We start from the raw sequence: 27083 nt of genomic DNA on the forward strand, positions 1-27083 counted from the left end.
ATTTTGGTGGAGAGCAATTGGATGAACGGTGTATGTGCCGATAAAGCAGAAGCACAATACGCTTCTGTTGTAAAGAAGAACTGCAAAACAAAATTCGAAACATTCAACAAAAAGGAGCAACGGCTGGATGAGTTCTGGATTAAATGTCTCAAGAACCAGAATGCAACATGCCACGAGCTGCAGAAGGCAATGGAAATCGCGCTCACTTTGTCGCACGGTCAAGCAGCTGCGGAGCGAGGATTCTCAGTGAACAAAGAGTGCCTCTTCGAGAATATGAGGGAACAATCTGTAGTGAGCAGAAGACTGGTGTATGATGCCGTCAAGACACACGGCGGAGTCCAAGGAGTGCCTATAATAAAGTCTCTTATACACTCTGTAAGAAACTCACGGGATCGATATGCTGAAGACCTCAAAAATCGAAACGACGAGTCATCCAGGAAAAAGGATCATCTGACTAAAAGGAAGATTGTTGACGCAGAAATAAGACAGCTTAAAGAGAAGAAGGCAAAACTTGAGGGGACTATTCAAAACGCTCAGATAGAGCGAGAATCTATTATAGAACGAATCAATGCTCTCGCACACAGCTCCAAGTGAGTTATTCTCCAAGATCAATTCCTAAATTACAGTATTTGTTGTTAAACATGGTACTTCCTTCTTTGTTTTATTTGTCGTATTGTCTAATAATTAAAATGTTTCTTTAATAAAATGTTTTTAAAACAAATGAATATGATAGCGTTATTTATTTTAAACTGCTAACTCCCACAGATGTTTGAATATACATTTCAAACAATAACTTTCGTGATTAAAAAATATTTGAGAAATAAACGTAATTTAAGAAATTAAGCATTAAAATAAAGACCAGAGCTAAAATTTAGCAACACGAAAATCCGAAAAGAAAGGACTGTAAAAATGCACAAAATATTTTACGGAAAAAATCTCTTATTAATCTAAAACGAAAGACAGTAATTAAAAGTCTTTAACAACGATTAAACCGCAAGCTTTTGTATTTAAATAAAAAATAATAAAATCAGAAAAAATGAGGAATTGAAGAGGTAAAAGACATACTTGTCCGTACTGAAAGCAAATTGTAGAGCGGGGAATATACTAGCTGCGCTTGACACAGGCTTTCGCTCTAAAACTGGACTAATTTCGTACGAGATCAAGGTACGGATGTCCCGCTACCTGTCGCGTGACTGGTGCTGCCTTCTGTTGTCCATTTATAGGATTAGTTAAAAAGAAGTAGTAGTGAACGTTAGAGCTGTTCGGAGACGAAGATCCAATTCACCGGCAAAAAAGTAGAAAAGAAGCTAACTGGTATTGCTCTGCATGCCAGAACACTTCGTCTTTTCTATACTACAGAAAAGTCTAAGTGCTCTGGCATGAAGAGACTTGTGACATTACTCAGTAACATATTATGCACTTTTTTTTTAAGGTCAATTATACTTTTTGCCATCGATTGCATAATTTTTTATCTATGAAAGAACAACATTAAATATGAAAACTAACTTGAAGCTCGGTCTTTTTTTAACGTGTGTTACACCTTATGTCATATCAAATACAAATGTGCGGTAAAATTTTAAATAGTGGCATAAATGACTTATCTTCTGGGCCCGCAATTTTTCAAATGGCTGATCCTCAAGAGTTACCAGTACGTTTTGAATGAGAGTTATAACGCCCTGTGATTTAAGAAATTCACTGCACATTCTCACACGTAACATACATCATCTTGCGTGGAAATTTACTTTGAAAGTAACGCTTCTCAAGTCACTATTCATAATATTTTCCAGTGATCTGTTAGAAATGTAAACAATTGCGATGCAAGCACATCGAATGCACGTTAGTTGTTACGGACGTACTGCATAATCTTCGACCTAAAGCCTTTGACACTTTTCAGTGTCGGCAAACTGGTCTGTGCATTGTGTAAATTACTCATTTTCTACGCAACTAAACTTCTATTTTGGTGTTATTCTCTGATTTATGTTTCATTGCTGCAGTATTATTCAGCAGTAGTGGGCTAAAGTTCTTTGTCAGCGTATCAGATCTTACACGTCAAACCTACAAAAATGTAACTGAAATCTAAAAGAATGAAAAATCCCGGAATTCTAAAAAATTCCCGGGTTTTTCCCGGATTTGTCCCGCATGAAAAAATTTCTGGGTTTTTCCCGGATCTCCCGAGTCGTATACACCCTGGTTTGAATTTAATTTCCATTTTCTGTACCGACAAATGCACATACTGATTGTATAAATTTTGCATTTGATACAATACTAATTACTGAGGGAACATATATATATATATATATATATATTAAAAAAAAAAAAACCTTCAGTTGAACACGAAATCAATTCAACATATGTGTGCAACACTAGGGGATAAAACTCTGTACTCAGCATAGCTTACAATTCCCCTTCTTTGGGTCAACAAGTGTGTTCTGCGTGTGTAAAATAAATTACAAACTGTACAGAAACTTATCTATAATAAACCATATTAACAAAATACATAATTGTGTAACTGTCCAGTACCAAATTAGATTTGTGTGTTCAATGTTCACATTACACTGTGCTAACACATTTTACGCTAAAAAACTACAGAAACTGGTTACCTGGTCTCCAACATATATTTTTCGAAACTGTTCAAAGAAACTAAGCATTGCTAGTTCCAGCTTTTCACAACCCCCTTGGGCTAATCGAGAATCTGTCAAGTTCATCAGCTGCAGCACCCTGTAACAAAGATATTTATTCCAAGTCATGGTAAACTAGTTCCTTTATACAACAATTGATACACAAAAAAGAGTAACACAAGTATGTTCTACTTATAATTTTCAATACATAAATTATTCAACAACATTTACGCATACTTATATTCTAGAAAGTAACTGGCGATCATCTATACTGCAACTGCATCTGCTAATTTATCTTAAAAGAGAAATATGTTGAGTTATTAGAATGGATGAAAGCGGAAAATATATGGAGAACTATCATTGTTGAGTGACTGCTGAAGGATACAGGATGATTTAGACAGAATTTCTATTTGTTATTATGAATGATAGCTTGCTCTAAATGTGTAAAAATTCAAGTTAATGCAGATGAGTTGAAAAAATAATCTTGCAGTTTTCAAATACAGTATTAGTGGTGTGCTTCTTGACACAATCAGGTAGATTAAATGTCTAGGCACAATGCTGCTAACCCATATGAAATCGAACGAGCATGTAAAGATTGTGATGGGGAAGGTGATTACTCAATTTCAGTTTATTGGGAGAATTCCAGTAAAGTGTAGCTCATCTATAAAGCAGACTGCATGGAGAACACTAATGTGACTTATTCTTGAGTACTTCTCTCGAGTGTTTTGGATCCCCACTATGTCGGATTAAAGAAGGACAATGAAGCAATACGGAGGCATGTTAAAAGTAAGTTCGATCAACATGCAAATATTATGGAGATGCCCCATAAATTCTAATGGGAATCCCTGGAAGGGAGACAATGTTTTCTCAAAACTCTATAGAGAAAACTAACATTTTCAGATGACTGCAAATGATTCTACTGCCACCAGCATTCATCTTGCTTAAGGACTGTGAAGATGAAAGGGATTAGGGTTCATGCAGATGCTTATAGACAATCACTTTTTCCAATCGCCAAAAATGAACGGAAAAAGGAACAGGTAAGGAAAAGACTAGCAGTGATACAAAAGGTAACCTACCTACATCCCCCTCCCCCCTTACACCATATAGTGTCCTGCAGAGTATTTATGCAGATGTAGGTGCAAGCCTCCAGTGAAAGAAAATGAAAGATAACACTACAGTCAATATTTATATTGTCATAACCTTTTAACTGGGTTTTTGGGGACTTGTGATGTCCTAGTATGACCCTTAACATGACAAAATTAGCTTGACCAGATGAGAAATAATATAACAATCTTTCAAATTCAAATCCTCATCTCTTTCAGTGAAGCTATACTAAGACTCGCAAAAGATTGTTCAAATGGATATCAGTACCACATTTCCAATTTGCACTATCTGCAAGGTCATGTGACTGAAAAGTAAGGTCTATGGTGCCCGCCTGGTGAGCCGTGCCATCTAGCACATGGCTTTCCGGACTGGGAAGGAGCACCTGGTCCCCAGCACGAATCCGGCCGGCAGACCTGTGTCAAGATGCAGTGAGCCGACCAGTCTGTGGATGGTTTTTAGGCGGTTTTCCATCTGTCTCGGCGAATGCAGGCTGGTTCCCCTTATTCCGTCTCAGCTACACTATGTTGGCAACTGCTGCGCAAACAAGTTCTCCACATACAAGTACACCACCATTACTCTACCATTTTCAGATCTGTTTCATAAAAACATAGTTGCAATACATTAGGCCTTTGTTTTTATGAGACACATCTGATGATGGTCATTATAGAGCGAAACCGGTAATTTGTTAACAAAACGTTTGTGACCATAGACGTAAAGTAAAGGAAACTTATCGCATACATGGGTCACTGTTTTATTCGTGACAATGTCGCAGCTTGTGGACATAAGATGCTTGGCCTCTATTTAAAATGCAATGCACACTGGCAGACTGAGACAACTTAGGACAAATGTTTGTCGGTTTTTTTTTAAAAAAAAAAAAAAAAAAAAAAAAAAAAAAAAAAAAAAAGAGGAGTATATATATAAGCATTAACACTCTCAAGGAAAGGTAAGGGTCTAGGAAGATCCATACTAACTCTGAATGCCCCTTTGGCAAGTGGGCAATATCATGGTGAGTAACATGGAAATTGCGATGATCATAAGTGAACCATGAATAGTTACAGCAACTGTATATAACTGGACAGTGAAAGCAATGCAGCTAAAGTGTTATGTCTAAGTGACGAACTCAGCTTACCTTTTGCTCTAACTTCAAGTGCATAATCTCTTAATACTGGGATGTCGAACGTTTAAAGCGTAATTCAAGTAAATGTATGTGCGCTAGCTAAGCTACGATACACAGTTTTTGAAATTATTCACGTTTTAATGAATAATGCAGCCATTCCTCTGTAAGGAATACTATCTCTTTGTACTGATAAAGTTCAGTGAGGATTTGGGGAGCCACAATGCGGGTGAAGAGAGGCACCTTTTTTGTACCATACATGTGTGTCAACCAGCCTCAGATTGATCATTCTGAGATTTAGCAAGTTGGGTAGCCCCCATGTGTTGCATTTCCCTCCCCAGTAATTAGCATAATTTTTTTCCAAATGCAGTGAATTAGCAAAAATAGTCACGTATATAATAGATAATAGGGACCAGGGTATATGTGGAAAAAAAGAAGGGGTTGGGGGACAAAAGGTGTTTTTTGGGATTTCATGGTTAAAAATATACTTTTCCCTCAAAATACACTATTCCTGCGTGACAAAACAACATAACATGCATGAGAGCACACATTTTTTTGTGTTAAGTGACAATATACTCTCCCTTAGAGCTGTACATATTATCGGTCTATAAACGGTAAAGGTTTCGTACACCGGCATAGAACTTCTTGGCACTTTTAATGAAACACAGCAAAAAACAATGCTTTTGGAAAGATGTACACAGCATATTTTTGTATTACAAATGTACAAATATGAAGTCCACCAAATACAGCACATTAGCTTCCAAAGCACTGAAATCGAGATTGCACTGTGCGATGTGCTTTTGTCAGCCAATGACAGCTCGTGTTAAGTGGTCTCAGTGGCCAATGGCAGCGATATTCAGAGCACACGATCCATGATGCAGTCAGCCAACAGCAACATACACATAAGTAGCGCAAACACACAAAAAGAAAAAGTTAGTGGTTAAAATTAACATACATACTGTAAAGTTACAGGAAAAGCTAAGCTTTCACATATAATACTGGTGTGCATTTTTAAGATTAGCAAACACAAATGTGACAGTAATGTTTTAAATCGTGGCATAAATGCCTGGTCTTCTGGCGTCAAAATTTTTTTACATGGCTGGTACTCAAAAGTTTTAAGTTAATCCATGACTTAAGAAATTATTCGTGTATTCTCAAATACAACACAATTTAACTGGTGTAAAAGAAAATTAAATTTGAAAGTAAGGTTTCTCAAACCACCATTAAAGCAGTTTGTTGTCATGAAGTATATTCATCTTGACGGCTTTAACACATTTTGCCATTGGCAGGTGCTTGTGTGTTAATGAGTTTTAATTTTTTTTCTCAACTAAAGATTTAGTTGGTGTTAGTCTCCCGTTAATGTTTCACTGTTGCAGTTTTATTCTGCAGTAGTGGGCTAAAGGGAATTTCTTTGTCAGAGTATCAGTTTTTAAAAGGCAAAATTACAATAATTTAACTGAAAACTAAAACAATCCTCAGAATTCTAACATACATATTTCATTATAATAACCTACAGTATTCTACAAGGTGTGATTCAGAAGCGTCAAGACTGATTCATTTCTGAGTAGGGGAGTGCGCGCGGACCAGTTTTGGGGGAAGAAGTGGGGGATCTCAGGGAATGAACTGACGTTGCAGCAGTTGCCAACGAACCCTGGAGAGTGCGCATCGCTTGCAGCGTGAGTGTGTGTCATTGACCTCGGTCGAAAAGTGGGAAAGGCGGAAATGGAGCAGCACTTGGAGCAACGTTATGCGATTAAGTTTGGCTTGCGACTGAACAAAACCACCACAGAGACTCAGTATGATTCAAGATGCCTTTAAGGAAGAAGCCATGCCCCATGCAGTGGTTTTCATGTGGCACAAACATTTCAAAGATAGCTGTGGGAATGTTGAAGACAACGACTGGTCTGGGAGGCCATCATCAAGCCAAACGGATCAAAATGTGGAGAGTGTGTGGGAACTGTTAAACAATGGCTGTCGTCTTAGTGTGAGTGCTCCGCTGCTTGAGGGATCGAGTTCACTGCGTCCACCCGGTGATCAAGGGCAATTGAATTCTCCACCACACAAGTCGCGTGCTGCCGCCGAAGTTTTGGTCAAGTTCAATGTGACAACACTGCCGCAGCCACTCTACAGCCCCGACTTGGCTCCAAGTGACTTTTTCCTCTTCCCCCATATCAAGACAAGCCTAAAAGGGAAGTGATGTGACTCCATCAGGCTTCGACAAGAGCCCTTGACAGCATGACGCCTGAGGACTTCCAGAAGGGCTACGAACAGTGGAAGACGCGCTGGCAGTGCTGAGTTGATGCTGAAGGATGATATTTTGAAGAATTTCAGTCTACTGTACTTAAATGTCCAATAAATTTCTAGTTCTGAGTTAAGTCTTGAAACTTTTGACTCACACCGTGTATACTACAATGTTTCAACTTTAAGGTAACATTTTATTTTCCCTGCAATTAATTATTTATCTTCCATGTTAATTGAATTTGAGATTCTGAGGGGCTGACACACATCAATGTAAATTCTATAGTAATTACTGTAAGACTCTGGACTTTGATTACGTACTTCTGCTGCCCAAATTTTTCAGAATAATGTTACATACAGCACTAATTAATTGCATTATTAATTAACAATTTTATATAAAGTAATATAATTTTCAATATCCCATTTATTCAAGTAAATGACCTCTCATTTACTCATTACATTGCAGAAGAAAAACAGTGTCTATTTATCTTTCTAAATCTATAATCAGGAACGGTTTCTGTAATCCACAATTCTATTGGTATTTCATCCAAAACAGTTAAAACTTTTTACAACACTATGTAGTTTTCAAAATAAAAGTTTATTCTTACACCACTCGTTATAGGACCCACCTCTACCACTAAAGATTCAATGTGTGCCAAGACTGTAATGGAGTAACACCCATGTCCCCAACATGGAAAATGTACATCAGTCGATTCTGAGGATACGTTAAACAATGATAATTGTACCTCGTTCGTGAGGTGTTTCATGCCCAGACACTTATTACTCAATAATTCAGTGACAACTTTTGATAATTACTTTTAATGTGAACTTTTACATGTCTGTTTTGAACTTTAACAATGACCTATCATGACTATGTTGTACAGTGAGAACAAAGTCTTACTAGGTACTTCTAACTGACGTTAATGCATCTATGCAGGTTGAAGAACAGAGTGATATCCTTCTAAATTGTGTTATCATTGTATATAGCAATTTATTACATGACTTCTTTTGATCAATTTTTTTGCCACATTTGCACAGTAAACTATGGTGTTGGCACTAGGTTACTGCACTCTCACTACAACCACTGTATAAAATATACTGAGTGTAGTACACAGCTACCAATTTATCTATACCAAATTGAAGTAATGAGGCCTGAACTGGGCATAAAAAGTATTTATGACAATACTGATGTGGTACTAAGCTGTTTGAACTTCAAGTTTTGGTGCGTACTACATTACTGACAATAGCATACTTTCAGCACAAATTTTTCAGCCAGTTTTCAGCTGTGGCAACGGCTACATTCAACATCTATGCAGGTAAATTGGGTAGGCTGCATTCTACCTTGATGAAACCATGGGACAAGAAGCTATGTGGGAGACTAAGAAGCTTGCTTCTGCGACTGGCAGACAAATATCAGCAAAGTGAATATCTCCTCCAATTCCAGCGTTCCACACACATTTAATGCACCACAAAACTTAAATATGGTGTACACACTGCTGTTAAGATAAAACTCTTTTGAATATTAAGTTGTTTTTAATGACATAATGAATAAGACTGGAATGCCTCTTATTTGAATGGAATAAGGAAGAGCTGCTGACTTAAACAAGTACAAATTTTTATCACTGAAAAGCAATGTGGATCAGTTAAATACCTGCAGACTAGTTCTCCATCCATTGCATCATGTTCTTCATTACTATTGAATGAAACTCTTCCTCCTATCGCTGAACCTATGATGTATACTAACCACGTAAGCCTTCCTGTAATAGACAATTTATTTACTCCACAAAATTAACAGCACAGTTTTGCATATAAGTAATAGCATAATATCAAGCAATGGAAAATACAGGATGGAATATAACAATATTATGAAAAGGAAACTTGCTATTCATCATACAGCAGAGATGCTGAGTTGCAGATAGGCGCAACAAAAAGACTCTCACAATTAAAGCATTCAGCCATTAAACCCTTCGTCAACAATAGAGGACGGACGGACGGACGCACACACACGCACACGCGCACACACGCGCGCACACACACACACACACACACACACACACACACACACACACACACACACACACACGACTGCAGTCTCAGGCAACTGAACAGGCAACTGAAACCACACTGCATAGCATAATACTTATTTTCCAAATGGAACTTGATTTCAAGCAGATAAAATGGAATTTAAAAACAAAAAAACTGAAATCAGTGAAAAGTGATTGAAAAAACTTGTTACCTTACAATCTGCACTAGTCTACTTATTTTTTTATTTGTTACAACATGGACATCAACAATTATTTAAGACTTGCTTTAAATGCGCTAATAATTTAAGACACAATGGGAGAGCATTTTTCCCCACTGAGCTTGGGTCTGCAGTTTTTTGTAGCAGCACAGCCTGCAGTGTCATGCCCACATTAACCATTGTGTGATCACAGCATGTAAGTTGAGTGCTACGTTACATGAACATATACACAGTTTTAAATGTGTAACATGCACCTAAATTAATGGTGCTAGTGATACAGGTTGTATGGTGCGACATTTGCACCAACAAGGACAATGACTGTGGGTGCCATTCAAATAAACATGTGCTGAGGTTACTGTAGCATTGTGTCATTGCTGAATTTTTGTACAGCAAGTTTTTACTGTGACTGTCCTGTTTCTTAACATTCAAGGGTTAATAGATAAATTTGATATTCTGTACGTACTGGCTTCATAAAGAACTTAGATATTACTGGCATAGCTGAACACTGGATGAAGTCTGATCTCATTAATTTAGCTTGTATCCCAAATTTTAAACTAGCATCTCATTTTTGCCGCACAAATAAAAAGTGAGATGGCTCTGTGACTATAGTTTTAGAACCATTGCCTATTACAAAAAATTTAGCTTTTGAATAAATTTTTGAAGTATCTTTCTGCTATGTTGTACCTTATAAAATGGAAATTATTTGTATTTACAGAACCCCAATTTTAGACATTAAGAAAAAATTTCTTGAAGGATTTGAACACTATTAAATATGGTATTCTCAATGAAAGAGAATGTAATTACAATGGCAGATTTTAATACTGATTTCAACCTGAGTAATTCGGATAATTTAGAACTAAACAGCCTAATAAATAGCTATGGTGTGCATAGTATGCTCAAAAATATTATCACTAGGCCTGGCCATATGAAATGGTGGAACTTGTATAAATAGCTACTATTATTACTACTCTCATCCTTCAAAATATTATACAAACATTACTGACACACTTTATTCTGATCACTACGCATTCATTATGAATTTAAGTATAGAAACAGTTATTAGCAATAATTCCAAGTTATCTATGTTGAATAAGACTCAGTGAAGTATTAGTGGCTACAATATATCTGTATTTTTAGGCTATCTCGTGCAAATAAACTGGCTATGTGTATATGGCAGAACAGCATTACTTGTGGGCATTAAATTTAGGCTTATCACTAAGGAACAAAACAGTTACAACAGCTAGGGCATCAGTTAGTAAAAAGATGAAAAGGTGGTACAGCCATAATTACAAAAACTTAAAGACCAGTGCCTCAAATACTAATCCATAGCAAGGAACTCCTCTTGTCCACTTGCCTGAACAAGGTATAAACAACTAAAACTCAAATACAGAATGGACATCAGAAAATCTAAAGTAGAATATAATTGCAAACTGTTCGCACAAGCTATTAATAACCCTACACAAATATGGAAGATAACTAATGTCAATTCAGTGCCAGGTAGGAAATATTCTGCGACTATAGCCAAGATCAGTGCAAATACTTTTAATAATCATTTTGTAAATAGTGTAACCAATGTTGCAAATAAAATACCCAATAGCAAATATGAACCAAACTATTATTTAGGTATGGCCTATAAAATGAAAAATATAACAAAATATTTTTCATTTTGAGCATGATTCAGTTGAAGATGTGTATACATCCATTCTTTCACTTAGTTACAGTGATCCATTTGACATCTACAATATTAATTTCAAGATATTGAAACTTAAGAGTTGCATAATTTTCAATGTGATAGGATCCGCAGCTGCAATGAAGTTTTTGAAAGATTTCTTGAAGCCTTCAGCTGCCATTCTCTTTATTTCCTGTACGATCATACAATTTTGGCCTTAGGCTTTTTTCAAGTATTTTATGGATGATTTTTTAGTAGCAGATTACGTCGTATATGTCGTTGCTCCCATGACATCATGTTATGCTCATAAAATAAATTCGAGGTGTTCCCACTATTTTAGGAGCACATTGTGGTATAGCAAAAGTCCTTTGTAATTAATAAGTGTTTTGATGAGGGCTGTTTTCCAGAAAAACTGATCATCATCAAAGTAATTCTAATCCACAAAAAAGGTGACAACAATTTGGCTAGCAACTACAGGCCAGTTTCACTTGTATTTGTTTTCTCTAAGGTAACTGAAAAGTTAATGTGTGATCAAATAATAATTTTTTTGAAAATAATCAACTACTCTCTATTAGTCAATTTGGATTTAGGAAAAATTTATGAACTAGTGATGATGTTATGAACTACATAGCTAATTGTCTTGAGGCAAAGAAAGGAAAATTTAATGTAAGCACAAAGTTTTTTTGGTTTAACAAAGGCCTCTGACACTCTTTCTCACAATACTCTACTGCTAAACTAAAAACTGTAGGTTTTTCTGACCCTGCTGCTGAAATTATCAAGTCATACTTATCCCATAAAAATTGACCTCTTGTCTTCAACAAGTTATTCCAAGGGTCAGTCTTGGGCACCCTTCTGTTCATATTATATATGAACAACCCTCCAAGCAATATAAGAAATGATTTTTCAAAGGGCTATTTATATGCAGATGATGTGTGTTTTAGTATGGCATCCAGTTCTCTCAACAACAACACTGATGACACTGCCTTACTCAAAACAGATATACCCTCTGACTGGTGCAGCACCAATAAACTGTCTACGAATATAGAAAAAATGCAAAAATTAAATATTTCTTACGAGAATAGAACCTTAGAGAATGCAAAGCTACTCATTAGGTTCCTTGGCACCATGTTACATTATAATCTCAGCTGCAGCCACATACTAATTATTTGATGTCAAAAATTTCCAACTCTCTTTTTGTGATTAGAAAGTTGCAAAAGACAGTAGATGAGGCAACCCTGCTTTCTGCATACTATGCCTATATGCATTCCCATCTGACCTAAGCAGCTATCTCATGGAGCAACAACTGTTACTCCAAATGCCTCTTTATAGCACAAAAAAGCAGTGAGACTGATCTGCAAAGTCTCACCTAAAAGGCACTGTAGAAATTTATTCGTCACGCTTAGTGTTATGACATTAACATGTGTGTGTGTATTTATCACTGTCTTTTATATGTCAAGAAAAACTTATCAAATTTTACTGTACATTCCAATGTACAAAGCCATAACACAAGGCAATGTAATGGTATAAAAAAAGAAACTTTTTATTCCAAAACCAAAAGCAGTTTTAGGACAACATCAGTTAAGCTGTTCAGCAAACCACCACACTCAATAAAGCGATTGGAGCTGAAAAAATTTAAGGGCTCTGCCAAGAATTTGTTAATTCAAAACTGTTTTTATGCTCTGAAGGAATATTATGGCCATAAATTCTAAATAAACCTATTTATAATTTTGTCATCATTTAATTGCCTATTTTTGTATGTATTTATATCCTGACATTCCTTATGCAATCTTCACATACATGTAATTGTATTCTTCATTGGCAATAAAAATATACAAACAATGAACAAATAAATATTATGTCATCAATGATGAATAACAAAATGGATAAAGGAAATCAAGCCCAAAGCAAATTATCATAAAGTAACGGGAATCTGCTTTGTTTAACATTCTGAAAAGACAGTACCTTTCACTGAACACAGGGAAACAAATGCCTTCTTCCATCACTATCTGGACAACCATACTTAACTTTCTTGGAATCATTTTATATACAAAATATGATAAACGGAAATGTATATGACCCAATAAATTACCAGTAGTAAAATATCTGTCCAATTCATAATATGAAGGAAAATATGGAAAGGATTTTAGTTTCATTGGTGCCAAACCAATGCAAAAAGTGCTACTTATAAACTGTTACTGGAAAGTCTTCGTTACAATAAAAATAATGTAAGAAATGAAGATAACCACTCACTGTGCAGGTGAGGCAATTAGCCATCAGCAAGCCTCATAGCTGACGGACAGTGTTAAGTTGAGGGTTGGGAGGAAGAAGGAAATGGAGAGGGAGGGAAATGTGACCAGTAGCCAGGAGGGAGAGGCTGCAAGGGAACACAACATAGAAACAGAGCAGAGTAAGTGGAAGACTGTGGATAGGAAACTATGGGATAATTAGATTAATAGGGTGGTGATGAAGGTATGAAGACAATGGTAATGGGAGGGAGGGAGGGAGGGAGGGAGGGAGGGAGAGGGAGAGACGGAGGAGGGAGACAGAGGAGGGAGGAGGGAGACAGAGGAGGGAGAGGGAGATAGAGGGGAGAGGGAGAGAGAGGGGGGAGGGAGAGAGAGGGGGGAGGGAGAGAGAGGGGGGAGGGAGAGAGAGGGGGGAAGGAGAGAGAGGGGGGAGGGAGAGAGAGGGGGAGGGAGAGAGAGGGGGGAGGGAGAGAGAGGGGGGAGGGAGGGAGAGGGGGGGAGAGAGGGGGGAGCGAGAGAGGGGGGGAGCGAGAGAGAGGGGGGAGGGAGAGAGAGTGGGGAGGGAGAGAGAGTGGGGAGGGAGAGAGAGTGGGGAGGGAGAGAGAGTGGGGAGGGAGAGAGAGTGGGGAGGGAGAGAGAGTGGGGAGGGAGAGAGAGTGGGGAGGGAGAGAGGGGGAAGGGAGAGAGGGGGGAGGGAGAGAGGGGGAGGGAGAGAGGGGGAGGGAGAGAGGGGGAGGGAGAGAGGGGGAGGGAGAGAGGGGGAGGGAGAGAGGGGGGAGGGAGAGAGGGGGAGGGAGAGAGGCAGGGGGGGCGCATGTATTTGTGTTCTATAGTCAACTTGGATGAATCATGTCAAGAGCTTCACAACATTTTCAATCTTGTTCATGTGCCTATTGGCAACACACTGCCTCAAGTATACAGTTAAGTTTTTACCTTTACTACTCCTGTTATTTACGCCCTCTCTAGAGGATATTCCATTACAATATTAACAAAGGGAAAAATTCCATAACCTCATTGAGAAGCAATAATAAAAAAGCCTATGATTAGGTGCACATGGCCCTAAATTTCTTGTGTTATTTGAACTGCTTCTGATAGTGATGTATTAAAAATGCTTCTTCAGTAATTACTTCAAAAGGTTACTCTCATGTGAAAAACGATTTCAATAGTCTCTTTCATAATTGTCTCTCTCTCTCACAATTGTAACAAAATGACTATTATACACCAAACATGGAAATAGTTTAAAAGTTTCACAGAGAAAGAGCATGTATTAAGACAGCACATTTATGTGGATGTAACCATACCTTCCTGTATGGTAATGTCAATCTGCTGTGAATTTGGATTTGACATTAACTCCTGGTAGGCTCCAGCTGCCTGATCAAACAGTTGAACTAATAGTGTGCATGTCTTCTGGTACTCACAGCGTCCAATAACTGACAGTTGCTCCAACTGCTGCTGTACCATACCCAGATCATCAAGAGGGTCTTCCAAGCCATCTCTACAAGACACAAAAATCAACAGCAAATTGAATCACAATAGTTAAAAGCTCACACATTAAAATAAAGATTTTCGATATTATGATTTTGAACAATTTTATGACGACTTATAACTGCTATTCAGTGTTTAGAAACATCCAATGTAACTCCACCATATGTAGTAGCATTGTAAGTAGGAGATAGCTTAATTCAATTCTGTTTCAGTATAATGCTTAAAGAACTGTCTGCAAGCACAAGAAAAACAAGGCAAGTCATTAATTTTGTTCGCACATACCTCAGGCTAAGATTAACAAACAATAAACAGAGGAATACTATACTGTAAATATTTTGTGGAAGAATGCTACTGTTACATATCTTCACTTGCAACAATCCAATGACACGAGTCTTTAACAAGAACATCTTCCACCACAAACAATATGCTATTTTTCTGCAGATGCTATCTCCATGTTTCTAATGCTCCAGTGAAGAAGTCACACACAAAGAGGGGGGTAAACTAAAGTTTGAGCTAGTGCATATTTCAGTGAAAACGTCAAATGAATGTGCCTCAAACTACCAAACAGGTCTGATTGCATAGTGTCTCTACAGTTAACTTGTGATGACACAAATGCATTCATTCCAGATAGTAACAACTGATATTTTTATGTAATAATAATTTGCAATTTAATCTTTTCTTAAGTTAACAACAGCTGCACTGTGTCGATTGACACCGTGTCATACAATCATCAAAAATACAACTGCTCATTATCTCGATTTTATTAGTATACATGGTTGCCACGAGTGTCCCCAAGTGAAATACCCTGATTTGGGTGATCTCAAGAGTAAGTACTTTGTAGCTACTATACAAGAAATAATAGTGCCAAACAAGGAAATATTTAAATAAAACTTGCAAGTAGACAGCGACTCCTAATGTGAGCAAAAATCTAAAGTACTAACAGCAACATCTTTTGTAATGAACTGTTTTTAGATGGAGAAAGCAAGCCAAATGGTATGTGTGTTTCATTAAGACCACTGTGTTTCATTAAGACAATTTATGTTATTTTATTTCAATAAAACAGTACACATTTGGTGACAAAAATGTGCATTTCCTTGGAGTCGCAAGACAGATTCAAAATAACTTCACCCATTTCAGAAAGAACCTCAGAAAAAAAATAGGCCTCTTGAAAGAAGTGGGTAAGGTGGAGAAGAGTTGTGTAAACCAATAATATAGGTTACTGCCAATAAAATGTTGGTTCTGCTATGTTCATTACTGTTGGTTATTACGAACAATGTTACATCTATTATTTTATAGGTATTATATGATTTTTCTTTCGAGAAATATTTGAGCACATAGCGTGCAAACCGCCAGCGATTGCCACAGTTTTCCTCTTCTTACTGTCCATCGTGTCTAATATATAAACTATGTTCGAAATGCCACAATGTACTAAAATAAATAAATTGTCTATAAAACGCCACACCTTGCAATGTACTTGCGACGAGACAGTCACAATTTCTGAAATCCATCACCTCTGGCCTCTGGCTTCTGGCCTGCTGAGTGAACTGCATTCCTGGGTCCATGGATGTTGTTGTTGTTGTTGTTGTTGTTGTCATGGTCTTCAGGCCACAGACTGGTTTTATGCAGCTCTCCATGCTACTCTATCCTGTGCAAGCTTCTTCATCTCCAAGTAACTACTGCAACCTATATCCTTCTGAACCTGCTTAGTGTATTCATCTCTTCGTCAACCTCTACGATTTATGCCCTCCAATACTAAATTGGTGATCCCTTGATGCATCAGAATGTGTCCTACAAACCAATTCCTTCTTTTAGTCAGGTTGTGGCACAAATTCCTCTTCTTCCCAATTCTATTCAGTACCTCCTCATTAGTTATGTGATCAACCCATCTAATCTTCAGCATTCTTCTGTAGCACCAGAGTTTGAAAGCTTCTATTCTCTTCTTGTCTAAACTATTTATCGTTCATGTTTCACTTCCATACATGGCTACACTCCATACAAATAATTTCAGAAAAGACTTCCCCACGCTTAAATCTATCCTCGATGTAAACAAATTTCTCTTCTTCAGAAATGCTTTCCTTGCCATAGCCAGTCTACATTTTATATCCGCTCTACTTCAACCATTATCAGTTATTTTGCTCCCCAAAGAGCAAAACTCATCTACTCAGGTGTGTCATTTCCTAATCTAATTCCCTCAGCATTACCTCATTTAATCCAGTTACATTCCATTGTCCTCATTTTGCTTTTGCCGATGTTCATCTTATATCCTCCTTTCAAGACACTGTCCATTCCGTTTAACTGCTCTTCCAGATCCTTTGATGTCTCTGACAGAATTAAATGTCATCAGCAAACCTCAAAGTTTTTATTTCTTCTCCAAGGATTTTAATTCCTACTCCAAATTTGTCTTTCGTTTCCTTTACTGCTTGCTCAATATGCAGACTGAACAACATCGGGGATAGCTACAACCCTGTCTTACTCCCATCTCAACCACCGCTTCCCTTTCATGCACCTCGACTCATGAGTGCAGTCTGGTTTCTGTACAAATTGTAAATAACATTTCGCTCCCGTATTTTACCCTGGGACCTTCAGAATTTGAAAGAGAATATTCCAGTCAACATTGTCAAAACATTTCTCTAAGTCTACAAATGCTAGAAAAGTAGGTTTGACTTTCCTTAATCAATCTTCTAAGAAAAGTCATATGGTCAGTATTGGCTCGTACGTTCCAACATTTCTACGGAATCCAAACTGACCGTCCCCGAGGTCAGTTTCTACCAGTTTTTCTATTTGTCTGTAAAAAATTTGTGTTAGTATTTTGCAGCCATGACTTATTAAACTGATAATTCGGTAATTTACACACCTGTCAACACCTGCTTTCTTTGGGATCATTTTTTTATATTTTCTCCTTTCATCAATTAAATTCAATATCTCTTCTGTTATCCAAGGATTTCTACTAGCCCTCATCTTTTTACCTACTTGATTCTCTGCTGCCTTCACTATTTCATCTCTCAGAGCTACCCATTCTTCTTCTACTGTATTTCTTTCTCCTGTTCCAGTCAATCGTTCCCTAATGCTCTTTCTGAAACACTCTACAGCCTCTGGTTCTTTCAGTTTATCCAGGTCCCATCTCCTTAAATTCTTACCTTTTTGCAGTTTCTTCAGTTTTAATCTACAGTTCATAACCAATAAATTGTGGTCAGAGTCCACATCTGTCTTACAATTTAAAACCCGGTTCCCAAATCTCACTGTTACCATTATATAATCTATCTGAAATCATCCAGTGTCTCCAGGCCTCTTCCACATATACAACCTTCTTTCATGATTCTTAAACCAAGTGTTATCTATGATTAGCTTATGCTCTGTGCCAAATTCTTCCAGGTGGCTTCCTCTTTCACTCCTTACCCCCAGTCCATATTCACCTACTACTATTCCTCCTCTTCCTTCCATACTTCTCAATTCCAGTTCCCCATGACTATTAAATTTTCATCCCCCGTAACTATCTGAATAATTTCTTTTATTGCATCATACATTTCTTCAATCTCTTCATCACCTGCAGAGCTAGTTGGCATATAGACTTTTACTACTATGGAGGGCGTGGGCTTCGTGTCTATCTTAGTTACAATAATGCATTTACTACGCTGTTCGTAGTAGTTTATCTGCACGCCTATTCTTTTTATTCATTATTAAACCTACTCCTGCATTATCCCTATTTGATTTTTGTATTTATAACCTAGTATTCACCTGACCATGGATAAACCACAAAAATCCACTGCATTACGCCACACACAAACAGACCCGGCCTGCGGGCAGGTTGGTGAGACTAGATGTGATGTGCAGGACACACACGTTAGAGGGAAAGGAAGGGCTTCACATCAGCAGGCCCGTTTCATTAGAGATACCTGCAGAAATGGCCTGCAGTTTTCAACTGTTGTGGAAATTCACTAGTGTGGCCAGCTATTCAGGACTCACAGACACCATGTTGATGAAATAGGACCATTGTGATCAATCCATGCAACAGATAACTTGTGCAAATACTCTGATAATCAATAACAATGACGACAGGTAGCAACTCACCATAAAAATGATCACTGAGCTGCAGACAGGAGCATAGAAAAAGACACACACATTCTTGCAACTAAATGTTTGGCCATAGCCTTTGTCAGAAAGTGAGAGTGCACATACATTCACACAATCACTCAGACACAACACACACACACATGACCGCCACCTCTGGCCGCTGCATCTACAGTTTCTAAGAACCAGATCCAAACAAACCACTCCTCACACCTCCCTGCTCTCGTCTGCAGCTTCAAGGCTAGTGGCGACAGCACTGACTGCAAGCTGAGGGGAGTGGTAGGAAGGGGAGATGAAGTAGTAATGAGGGAGTAGAGAAGCAGTGCATGTGCTCAGCTGCACCCAACCAGTGATTATGCATGACATCTCAGTAAACAAACCCTTTCATTTTTATCAAAAGTAGACACGATTGTCTTAATGGGATTTCCGTAATCGTTCATTAAATAAAAATACGGCACTTTCGTGTTTTGATTGCTATTTTTTATTTTCTATGACCGGTTTCAGGCTAGCTGCCCATCTTCAGATCATATTTTGCAGTTACAGAGTAACTTGTCACTGCAGAACTAATGGTTACCTGTCATAAAACCATCATAACAGAGAACTGATAGTTCTGTAGTGACAGGTTACTCTGTAACTGCAATATATGATCTGAAGATGGGCAGCTAGCCTGAAACCGGTCATAGAAAATAAAAAATAGTGATCAAAATAATGAAATGCCATATTTTTATATTTTTGAACCCTTTCATCTACTGAGACAAAAACTAGATTTTTCCAGTTTTTTATTTTTTTTCAAATTTCCCTGATTTCACAGACACATTTGAAATTCCGTGATTTCCAGAACCTGTGGCAACCCTGGTATAGTTCTCTGCTCACTTACTCATTCCATCACCTCCAATTCTTTTATTCTACTAATTCAAGGTATTTTCAGGTTCTGTCATCAACAGCACATCAAATCAGTTTTTATTTTTGTATTGTCTGAATGAAAAGTGTCACATTATAGCTCTACAGATTGTACTACTACTCTAGAGCAGGCTTTTCCAATGCTATCCCATTGGGCGAGGGCACCTGTGAACAACTGAGATCGGCCACTTGAGTATGACTGCGTAAGCTACAGCCTGGCAGCAAGACTGCCTGTGCACCGGTTATTTGCCCACTCCTGTCCATCTATGCCTGAGCTTGCCTGCATGCTCCCGAGTGGGCATACGAACTTGAACAGCCTGTTCTAGAGTAATTCTCCACTGCAAGAAAGATGGTGTGGCTAATGCTTTACATGTCAGGAAGACTTACATTGCTAAGAAATTTCATTTATTTGTACTATTCAAGGAAGTACTCATTATCTACAGTGTCCTTCAGAGGAGACTATTCACCTAAATTAAGAAAATGCTTCCTCTGAGAAAGCTTTTCTCTGTCCAATCAGACAATTCCTAGCTTCCCATCTTTCTGTGCTTTCTTCTCTTTGTTTTAATTTCTTGGCTTTTCATACAGAATTTTGGAAGTATTGCCTCATTTAGATATCAACTGGTGTTCTAAGCCTTTCTTCAATTTATGCTACTAGAATCATCAAAATTTTGCTTAATATAGGGTCCTGCATTCTGTGAAATATATGTACTCTAGTAACACCACGCTTGCAGGAGACACTCAACATGACTGTTACTGGTGGAATGTGAACCCTTCCCTCTCTTTGGGCCAATATCGACAGAGCACTTGGTTTTTTTCAAATTGTTGTGCCGAGCATCACAGAAATCTCACGGACTAACCACCAGAGGTCTCTGTCCATTTAACTCACTCAAATTATTTGGTACATGTAATTCCACAAAAATCTGCCATATGATAATAAAGTCATTTTGGAGGTGGAGAGCAACTGCTCTCTACTTTCTTCACACTTGTTTCAGCATCCCATGCTCAAATGACCCGACCATCTTCTCTAGTATCCCAAACACTGCTCAGTCACTTGCGGCAGGATCAAGGCGTGTCACCTTGAGATGAAGGCGAATGTGAAACCTAACTTGAAATGAAAGAATATATCTTGAGTGTGAAAGATGGTGTTTATAGCAGCATTTGGGAGGGATTTTCATTAGTAATTAATAAAGATGGGATTCATGTCAGCAAGATGTACTGTGGCAGGCACTCTGCTCTCCTGCCTTACAGAGCCTCCATCACCAAACGTCCGTTGCACATATCTGCAGAACATGATAAAGTGTAAGTTCTGAAGCATTACCAATTTCAGTGAAATCTATGATAGCTAAAAAGTGCATAGGAACATGCGCCAGATATCTTCGTCCATTTACATCAATATCAGGTAAAGATTTCACTCTTTGTCAGGAGCTTGTAAATGCCAGTTCAGAAGTGGCCTTGATCCTGCCACAAGTGACTGAGCAGTGATTGGGATACTAGAGAAGATGGTTGGGTCATTTGAGCATGGGATGCTGAAACGAGTGTGAAGAAAGTAGAGTGCAGTTGCTCTCCACCTCCAAAATGACTATTATCATATGCTATGACATTAGCATGACACACTGAAAAGAAGCCGATCAAACAAGGTAGCATATGATGTCCAGCATTCCACAGATCGCAGGCTAGAATGCATGTGTATGTATAATGAATATGTGAAACAATACATGTCAAGAAAGACGTTATGTATCTATTACTGCACACGTTGTTTATCAAGTTTAGACACTACAAAATATGGCAACAACTCACATTTCCGAGCAGAAAAAATCTGTGGAATTTATTAAAAACTATACTGAGGAAACATTTAACTTAAGAGCACATCTCCAGCATCTTAGTAAGATTGTATTTGTTATTACCTGAGGTACTAATATATGCAAGGTATTGTAGTCCTTTCAGCATTTACATGCATTGCACGTATTTTGAACACAGTCCTGACATACTTTTTTTCACAATGTTTACTTCAAAAAATGAGGTTGCAACGGTGTAGTCCATGAATAATGCTGCCGACAACTCTGTCCACTTCACAGAGAAAACTGATTAGGTGAATTCAATACAGATCAGCCTGAAGCAAGAAATGGAGACTTGGTGGAACGGCTTGTTTAGAACACTACAGTCTATAGTACACAGCATGAAAAAATCTTACGGCTTGTTTAGAACACTACAGTCTATAGTACACAGCACGAAAAAATCTTGGAAATGCTTGCAGAAAAAGGTGTGCCTGAAAAGTTACCGGCTGCGACAATGATGATGCAAAAGAACTCCTGGCACTTTTAGAGCCATTCGAAGATACAATAAAAATGTTCCATGATGAGAATTATCATCATAGTCAGTCTATTTAGTTATGGGTGCGTATGCTGAGAACTGATTGTAAAGCAAGGTCTCATGATACAGAGGTATTTTTAAGTAACTGTACACCCAGTTTTCTTTGAGGCTGCACAGAACAGCAACATGTATTTGGGCGCCCTTCCAATTATTAAAAATGATGTCCATTTCTGATGCAGATGAGACTTAAATGATGTGTGTTGAAGTTGTCATGAACTTTAAGACCCATATAAGCTACAACAAAATGATAATGTGACAGTAATATATCCTACTCTGTCATTCTGATATCTGTAAATATTTATTTAAGGCTGTGGAGAGGACACCAGCCACCCTGACAAATGAATAAAATGTCATCTCCATCTCCACAGTGACTACATTGCAGGCCACGTCATACTAGAGTCTACTAATGAGGTAGATTTATATTTAATCTGAAAAGATTGTGGTGGTGGTGGTGGTGGTGATCTGCTCGAGAAGTGGAAATGTAATAGTAGTCTCTCTCCCAACCTATCTAATTCAGTGTTTTCCAGCCCCAAAGATGGCTAGCGAAAATAACTACAGCTGGGAGGGAATTTGATATCAGACAGATGAGACAGACTTGATCCGAAATACGTCAGCGATATCCTGACAATTCATTGTAATTACAAAGCTAACAGAATAATTTATATGATAAATAGCAAATAGCTATTCTATGTGGTGTGAGCAATATATACAAAGGGTTTTTGGAAATGATTTACAACAGTTGTTTTGGACATGATTTATTAATGAACATCAATCAATGCACCTGGCATCTGTCAATATAATCCCCACCGATGTCAATACATCACTACAGCCTTCCTGGCAACTTCATTACAATGTCACAGAGCCAATGTTTGTGGGTACTACACACATGCTCACGCTCAGCTGCCTGCAGTTCTTCATTCTTGCTGAATCTGTTACTCTACAGTGCAGCATTCATGTACTCAAATAAAGCAATGAGAGAGAGTGAGATCCGGTGAAAGTGGCATAACAATAAACTGTAGTGATTCCAACTTTGCTCATTATTCCACTGCTGCCAATGATCTGCCCAATAAACAGGAGCTTCTTGACCATACACAGCAGTTAAACATTTATAAAATCTGTTGTCTCAGCTCCTTACTTCCACAAAAAGCATGTGATCCATCTCTTTCCATGAAAGTCCCCTTCCATAGTTTTCTCTACTTCACAAAAGACAAGTACTGTCCTTTCACTATCCACAATGTTAACAGTACTAGGATCAGTTCATTGTCCTATAAGAGAGGTCACTGTAGTTTGAGTGGTACTTGTAAAACAATGTGATTGTTAGTAATTTCCAGATGCCCCTAGTGTTGTTGTTGTGGTCTTCAGTCCTGAGACTGGTTTGATGCAGCTCTCCATGCTACTCTATCCTGTGCAAGATTCTTCATCTCCCAGTACCTACTGCAACCTAGATCCTTCTGAATCTGCTTAGTGTATTCATCTCTTGGTCTCCCTCTACGATTTTTACCCTCCACGGTGCCCTCCAATGCTAAATTTGTGATCCCTTGATGCCTCAAAACATGTCCTACCAACCGATCCCTTCTTCTAGTCAAGTTGTGCCACAAACTTCTCTTCTCCCCAATCCTATTCAATACCTCCTCATTAGTTACGTGATCTACCCACCTTATCTTCAGCATTCTTCTGTAGCACCCCATTTCGAAAGCTTCTATTCTCTTCTTGTCCAAACTATTTATCGTCCATGTTTCACTTCCATACATGGCTACACTCCATACAAATACTTTCAGAAACGACTTCCTGACACTTAAATCTAAACTCGATGTTAACAAATTTCTCTTCTTGAGAAACGCTTTCCTTGCCATTGCCAGTATACATTTTATATCCTCTCTATTTCGACCATCATCAGTTATTTTACTCCCTAAATAGCAAAACTCCTTTACTACCTTAAGTGTCTCATTTCCTAATCTAATTCCCTCAGCATCACCCGACTTAATTTGACTACATTCCATTATCCTCGTTTTGCTTTTGTTGATGTTCATCTTATATCCTCCTTTCAAGACACTGTCCATTTCGTTCAACTGCTCTTCCAAGTCCTTGTATACAAAAAAAAGGGCATTTTCTGACTGGGATTCTTATTCCATTAATGGCAATTGAGAGAATGAGACTCAGTTTTTTGACTGCAATATGTCCCCTGAACCTGCAAAAACTTGTCAAAATGTTGAGCAAACATGAAGAAGGCACTAGATTTGTACAAATGATTTCCCTCTTTCAGTCATTATCTCATGTTGCCATTGCACCAGAAACAGGCTATTCTGGTTGTTCTGTGATGTCTACTGTCAGTGAGGGAGACTATTGGTTATTTCAAAGGACAAGCTGCAGGAATTTGCGCCACATAGCATCAAGAAGGAGCATTCGAACTGTGCACTTTTAACTAAATTGAAATAGATGAGGGATGTACTAGACACAGGAAATAAACGTATCTCTTAAACAACTGCAACAAAAATCGATATTTCAAAGCTCATTATTAACAGTCATCTGACATTTCACACTTGGCTCTTAGTTCTTTGTTATTATTAAACACCCACATTTCCTGGACAAGGATTTTGAGTGATTTTTTTTTTTTTCTTTTCATTTCAACAACCTAACTTTCCTTTTCTTTAACCTGTCTCTTACCTTTCCCTTTACCCTCACAAAAGAATCTTTTTAAAATTTAATGTGGTAGGAATTCAACTTCATTCATACATTTTTCATTTCACCAGATATGTCATTTCAGTAGCTGATAAAAACACATTCCCTCCAACCCATTAGTGTTTATTTCATTATTAATAAGTAACAGTTGTTACCTTACAACAACAGCAACTGATTCAAGTCTGGATGTAATGTATGCATTTGTCACTTCCGGTGTGTATGTTTCTAGCATATGGGGTTCTGTAGCCTTCACATATGGTACAGAAGCAACCATTCGCTGCCACAAGCTTAGAAGGTAGTGGACACTATTTGGAGCAAATTGCCACATCTGAAAAGTAAGCAGAAAACAGAAAAATATTGTGAAAACCTTTATGAAAGTAGTAACCTAAAATAATCAATTAAATATGACAGAAATACACACGCACACACACACATGCGGGCACACGCACACGCACACGCACACGCACACACACACGCACACGCACACGCACACACACACACACACACCAGTCAAAAATTATTTTTTGTAACATTATGAAATAAAATACAGATAACAAATAACAAAAGACTGATAAACTATCTAAAAAGAAGCAATGTGAAAATCATAAAGATTGTTTCACCAACACTTGTTGGTAAAACTGTTATGGTATGTTTTCTACTCAGCAGCCTTAGTATATGTTGACAAAAAACAACTAAAGTGAGGATTGAGCATTATTAGAGCTTGTGAGAATGACAAGGAATGAATGAATGAATGAAGGAATGAATGAATGAGGTACAGAGTAGTATAAAAACATGAGCAATGGTGTCTGATCAAATAGATACACAAGATAGTGTAAAGCACAGAGATGCACTGCTGTGTCTTCATTTTAATGATACCTTGGAGAAGGTCATGACATGCAAATCTCTTGAGCAGGGAATGATATTTTATAAACCAGTGAAGATACTCATTTATGCTGATGGCATGGATATAGGTGCAAGAACTTGACAATGGAGGAGTCATTCATTACACTTGATCAGGCCAGCAAGAATATGGGAATGAATATCAACAAACAGAAAAAAATAGATGGCTGCTGGGAAAGCACACAAGGAGAAGAAGCAATCCTCATTAACACTGAGCACTTACACCTTTTTAGAGAGATAAGTAGTTTAAATATCTGGGTCAACAGTCATTCACTCAAATGGCATCCCTTATGAAATTAAAGTGAGATTAACAGCAGCCAACAGAGCCTATTTTGCAGTAAAAAACTATATTCTTTAGGACTTTAACTCATATCATCAAACTAACCATTTTTTAAACACCTGTGTTTACATATACCTCAGAAAATTGGCCACTGACATCAAAAGATATTCCAATGCTAGATCCCTTTCAGAGAAACATACTCTGAAGAATCATTGACCCAACCTGTGAAAGAGTAAGATGGAGAGGTAGTACAATCATGAGCTGTAAATCTATTAGAGGAATAGTGAAATCAGCCAGATTAACATGGGAGGGGCCTGTGGCACAGATGAATGATATGGAACTGAAGAACAACATTAAATGGAAATCTAGGGAGTCAAAGAAGATAGGGTTGACCAAGAACCAGATGGCGTTGTGGAGGAACTGCAGAAAATGATCTGCAGGGAATAGTAAGCTCCTACACCAGATCATGATAATTTGCAGGTAACTGTTGAAGAGGTCACAGTTCAGAACGAACTGCAGAGGTTAAAAAAGAGGTGAGTGAAGTATTTCTTCTGAGGGCAGAACACACATGTGAAATGTGGAATTTCTATTACCTGAATAGTTAAAATAGTGAACCTCATTACTGAACAGGCAATAATTATTAATATATTATTTATGGTACACTTGTCGTACAGTCTTACCTGCAAGCTCTGAACAGTAAATTTTGCTATGAGCTGAATAGCTTCTTGATAATTGTCTACCATGACTAATTCACCAAGCTGGTAATTAGATTTCAGTCGTGCCAGCAGACGACAGAATTCATGATAATTGCTTGGATCACTCAATCCCTTTAGAAAGAGAAAAGCATTTTTTGTATCATCCACCATTAACAATACGAAAATATTTTACAAATACTGCTACCAGTCACAAACAAATTGATTTGTCTGTGATATTATGCTTCAACTTACCTTTAGATGTTTGTGAACAAAGGCTAAAAAGTTCAAAAGAGTCACAGAAATAGACGACTAACTTTAAAACGTGTTGATAATTAAATAATTTAAGCAGTCAAATTTTGAGACTGGCAGCAGTATTTATAAAACCTTTTCATATTACTGAAACAATCAATGTCAATTAACAGTCAATAGGGCATAATTAACAAAATGTTTTTAAAGGGCATAGAAGACATTTATA

The 27083-nt window shown here is 37.8% G+C and overlaps 1 protein-coding gene across 4 annotated transcripts in view; it reads right to left on the reverse strand.

Annotated features, from left to right (window-relative positions):
• The window catches only part of LOC126470994 (exportin-7), a 244019-nt gene that overhangs the window by 115920 nt on the left and 101016 nt on the right, over positions 1-27083 (reverse strand). For all 4 annotated transcript variants that reach the window (XM_050099047.1, XM_050099056.1, XM_050099063.1 and 1 more), the window contains exons 7-11: positions 26594-26740; positions 24889-25061; positions 14533-14726; positions 8726-8831; positions 2601-2718 (exon numbers count right to left, since the gene is read on the reverse strand). In XM_050099047.1, the coding sequence (XP_049955004.1) occupies positions 2601-2718; positions 8726-8831; positions 14533-14726; positions 24889-25061; positions 26594-26740 (738 nt within the window). The remainder of the gene's footprint in view (positions 1-2600; positions 2719-8725; positions 8832-14532; positions 14727-24888; positions 25062-26593; positions 26741-27083) is intronic.

Source organism: Schistocerca serialis, chromosome 1 (assembly GCF_023864345.2).
Source record: "Schistocerca serialis cubense isolate TAMUIC-IGC-003099 chromosome 1, iqSchSeri2.2, whole genome shotgun sequence".
Taxonomy (NCBI): Eukaryota; Metazoa; Arthropoda; class Insecta; order Orthoptera; family Acrididae; genus Schistocerca; species Schistocerca serialis.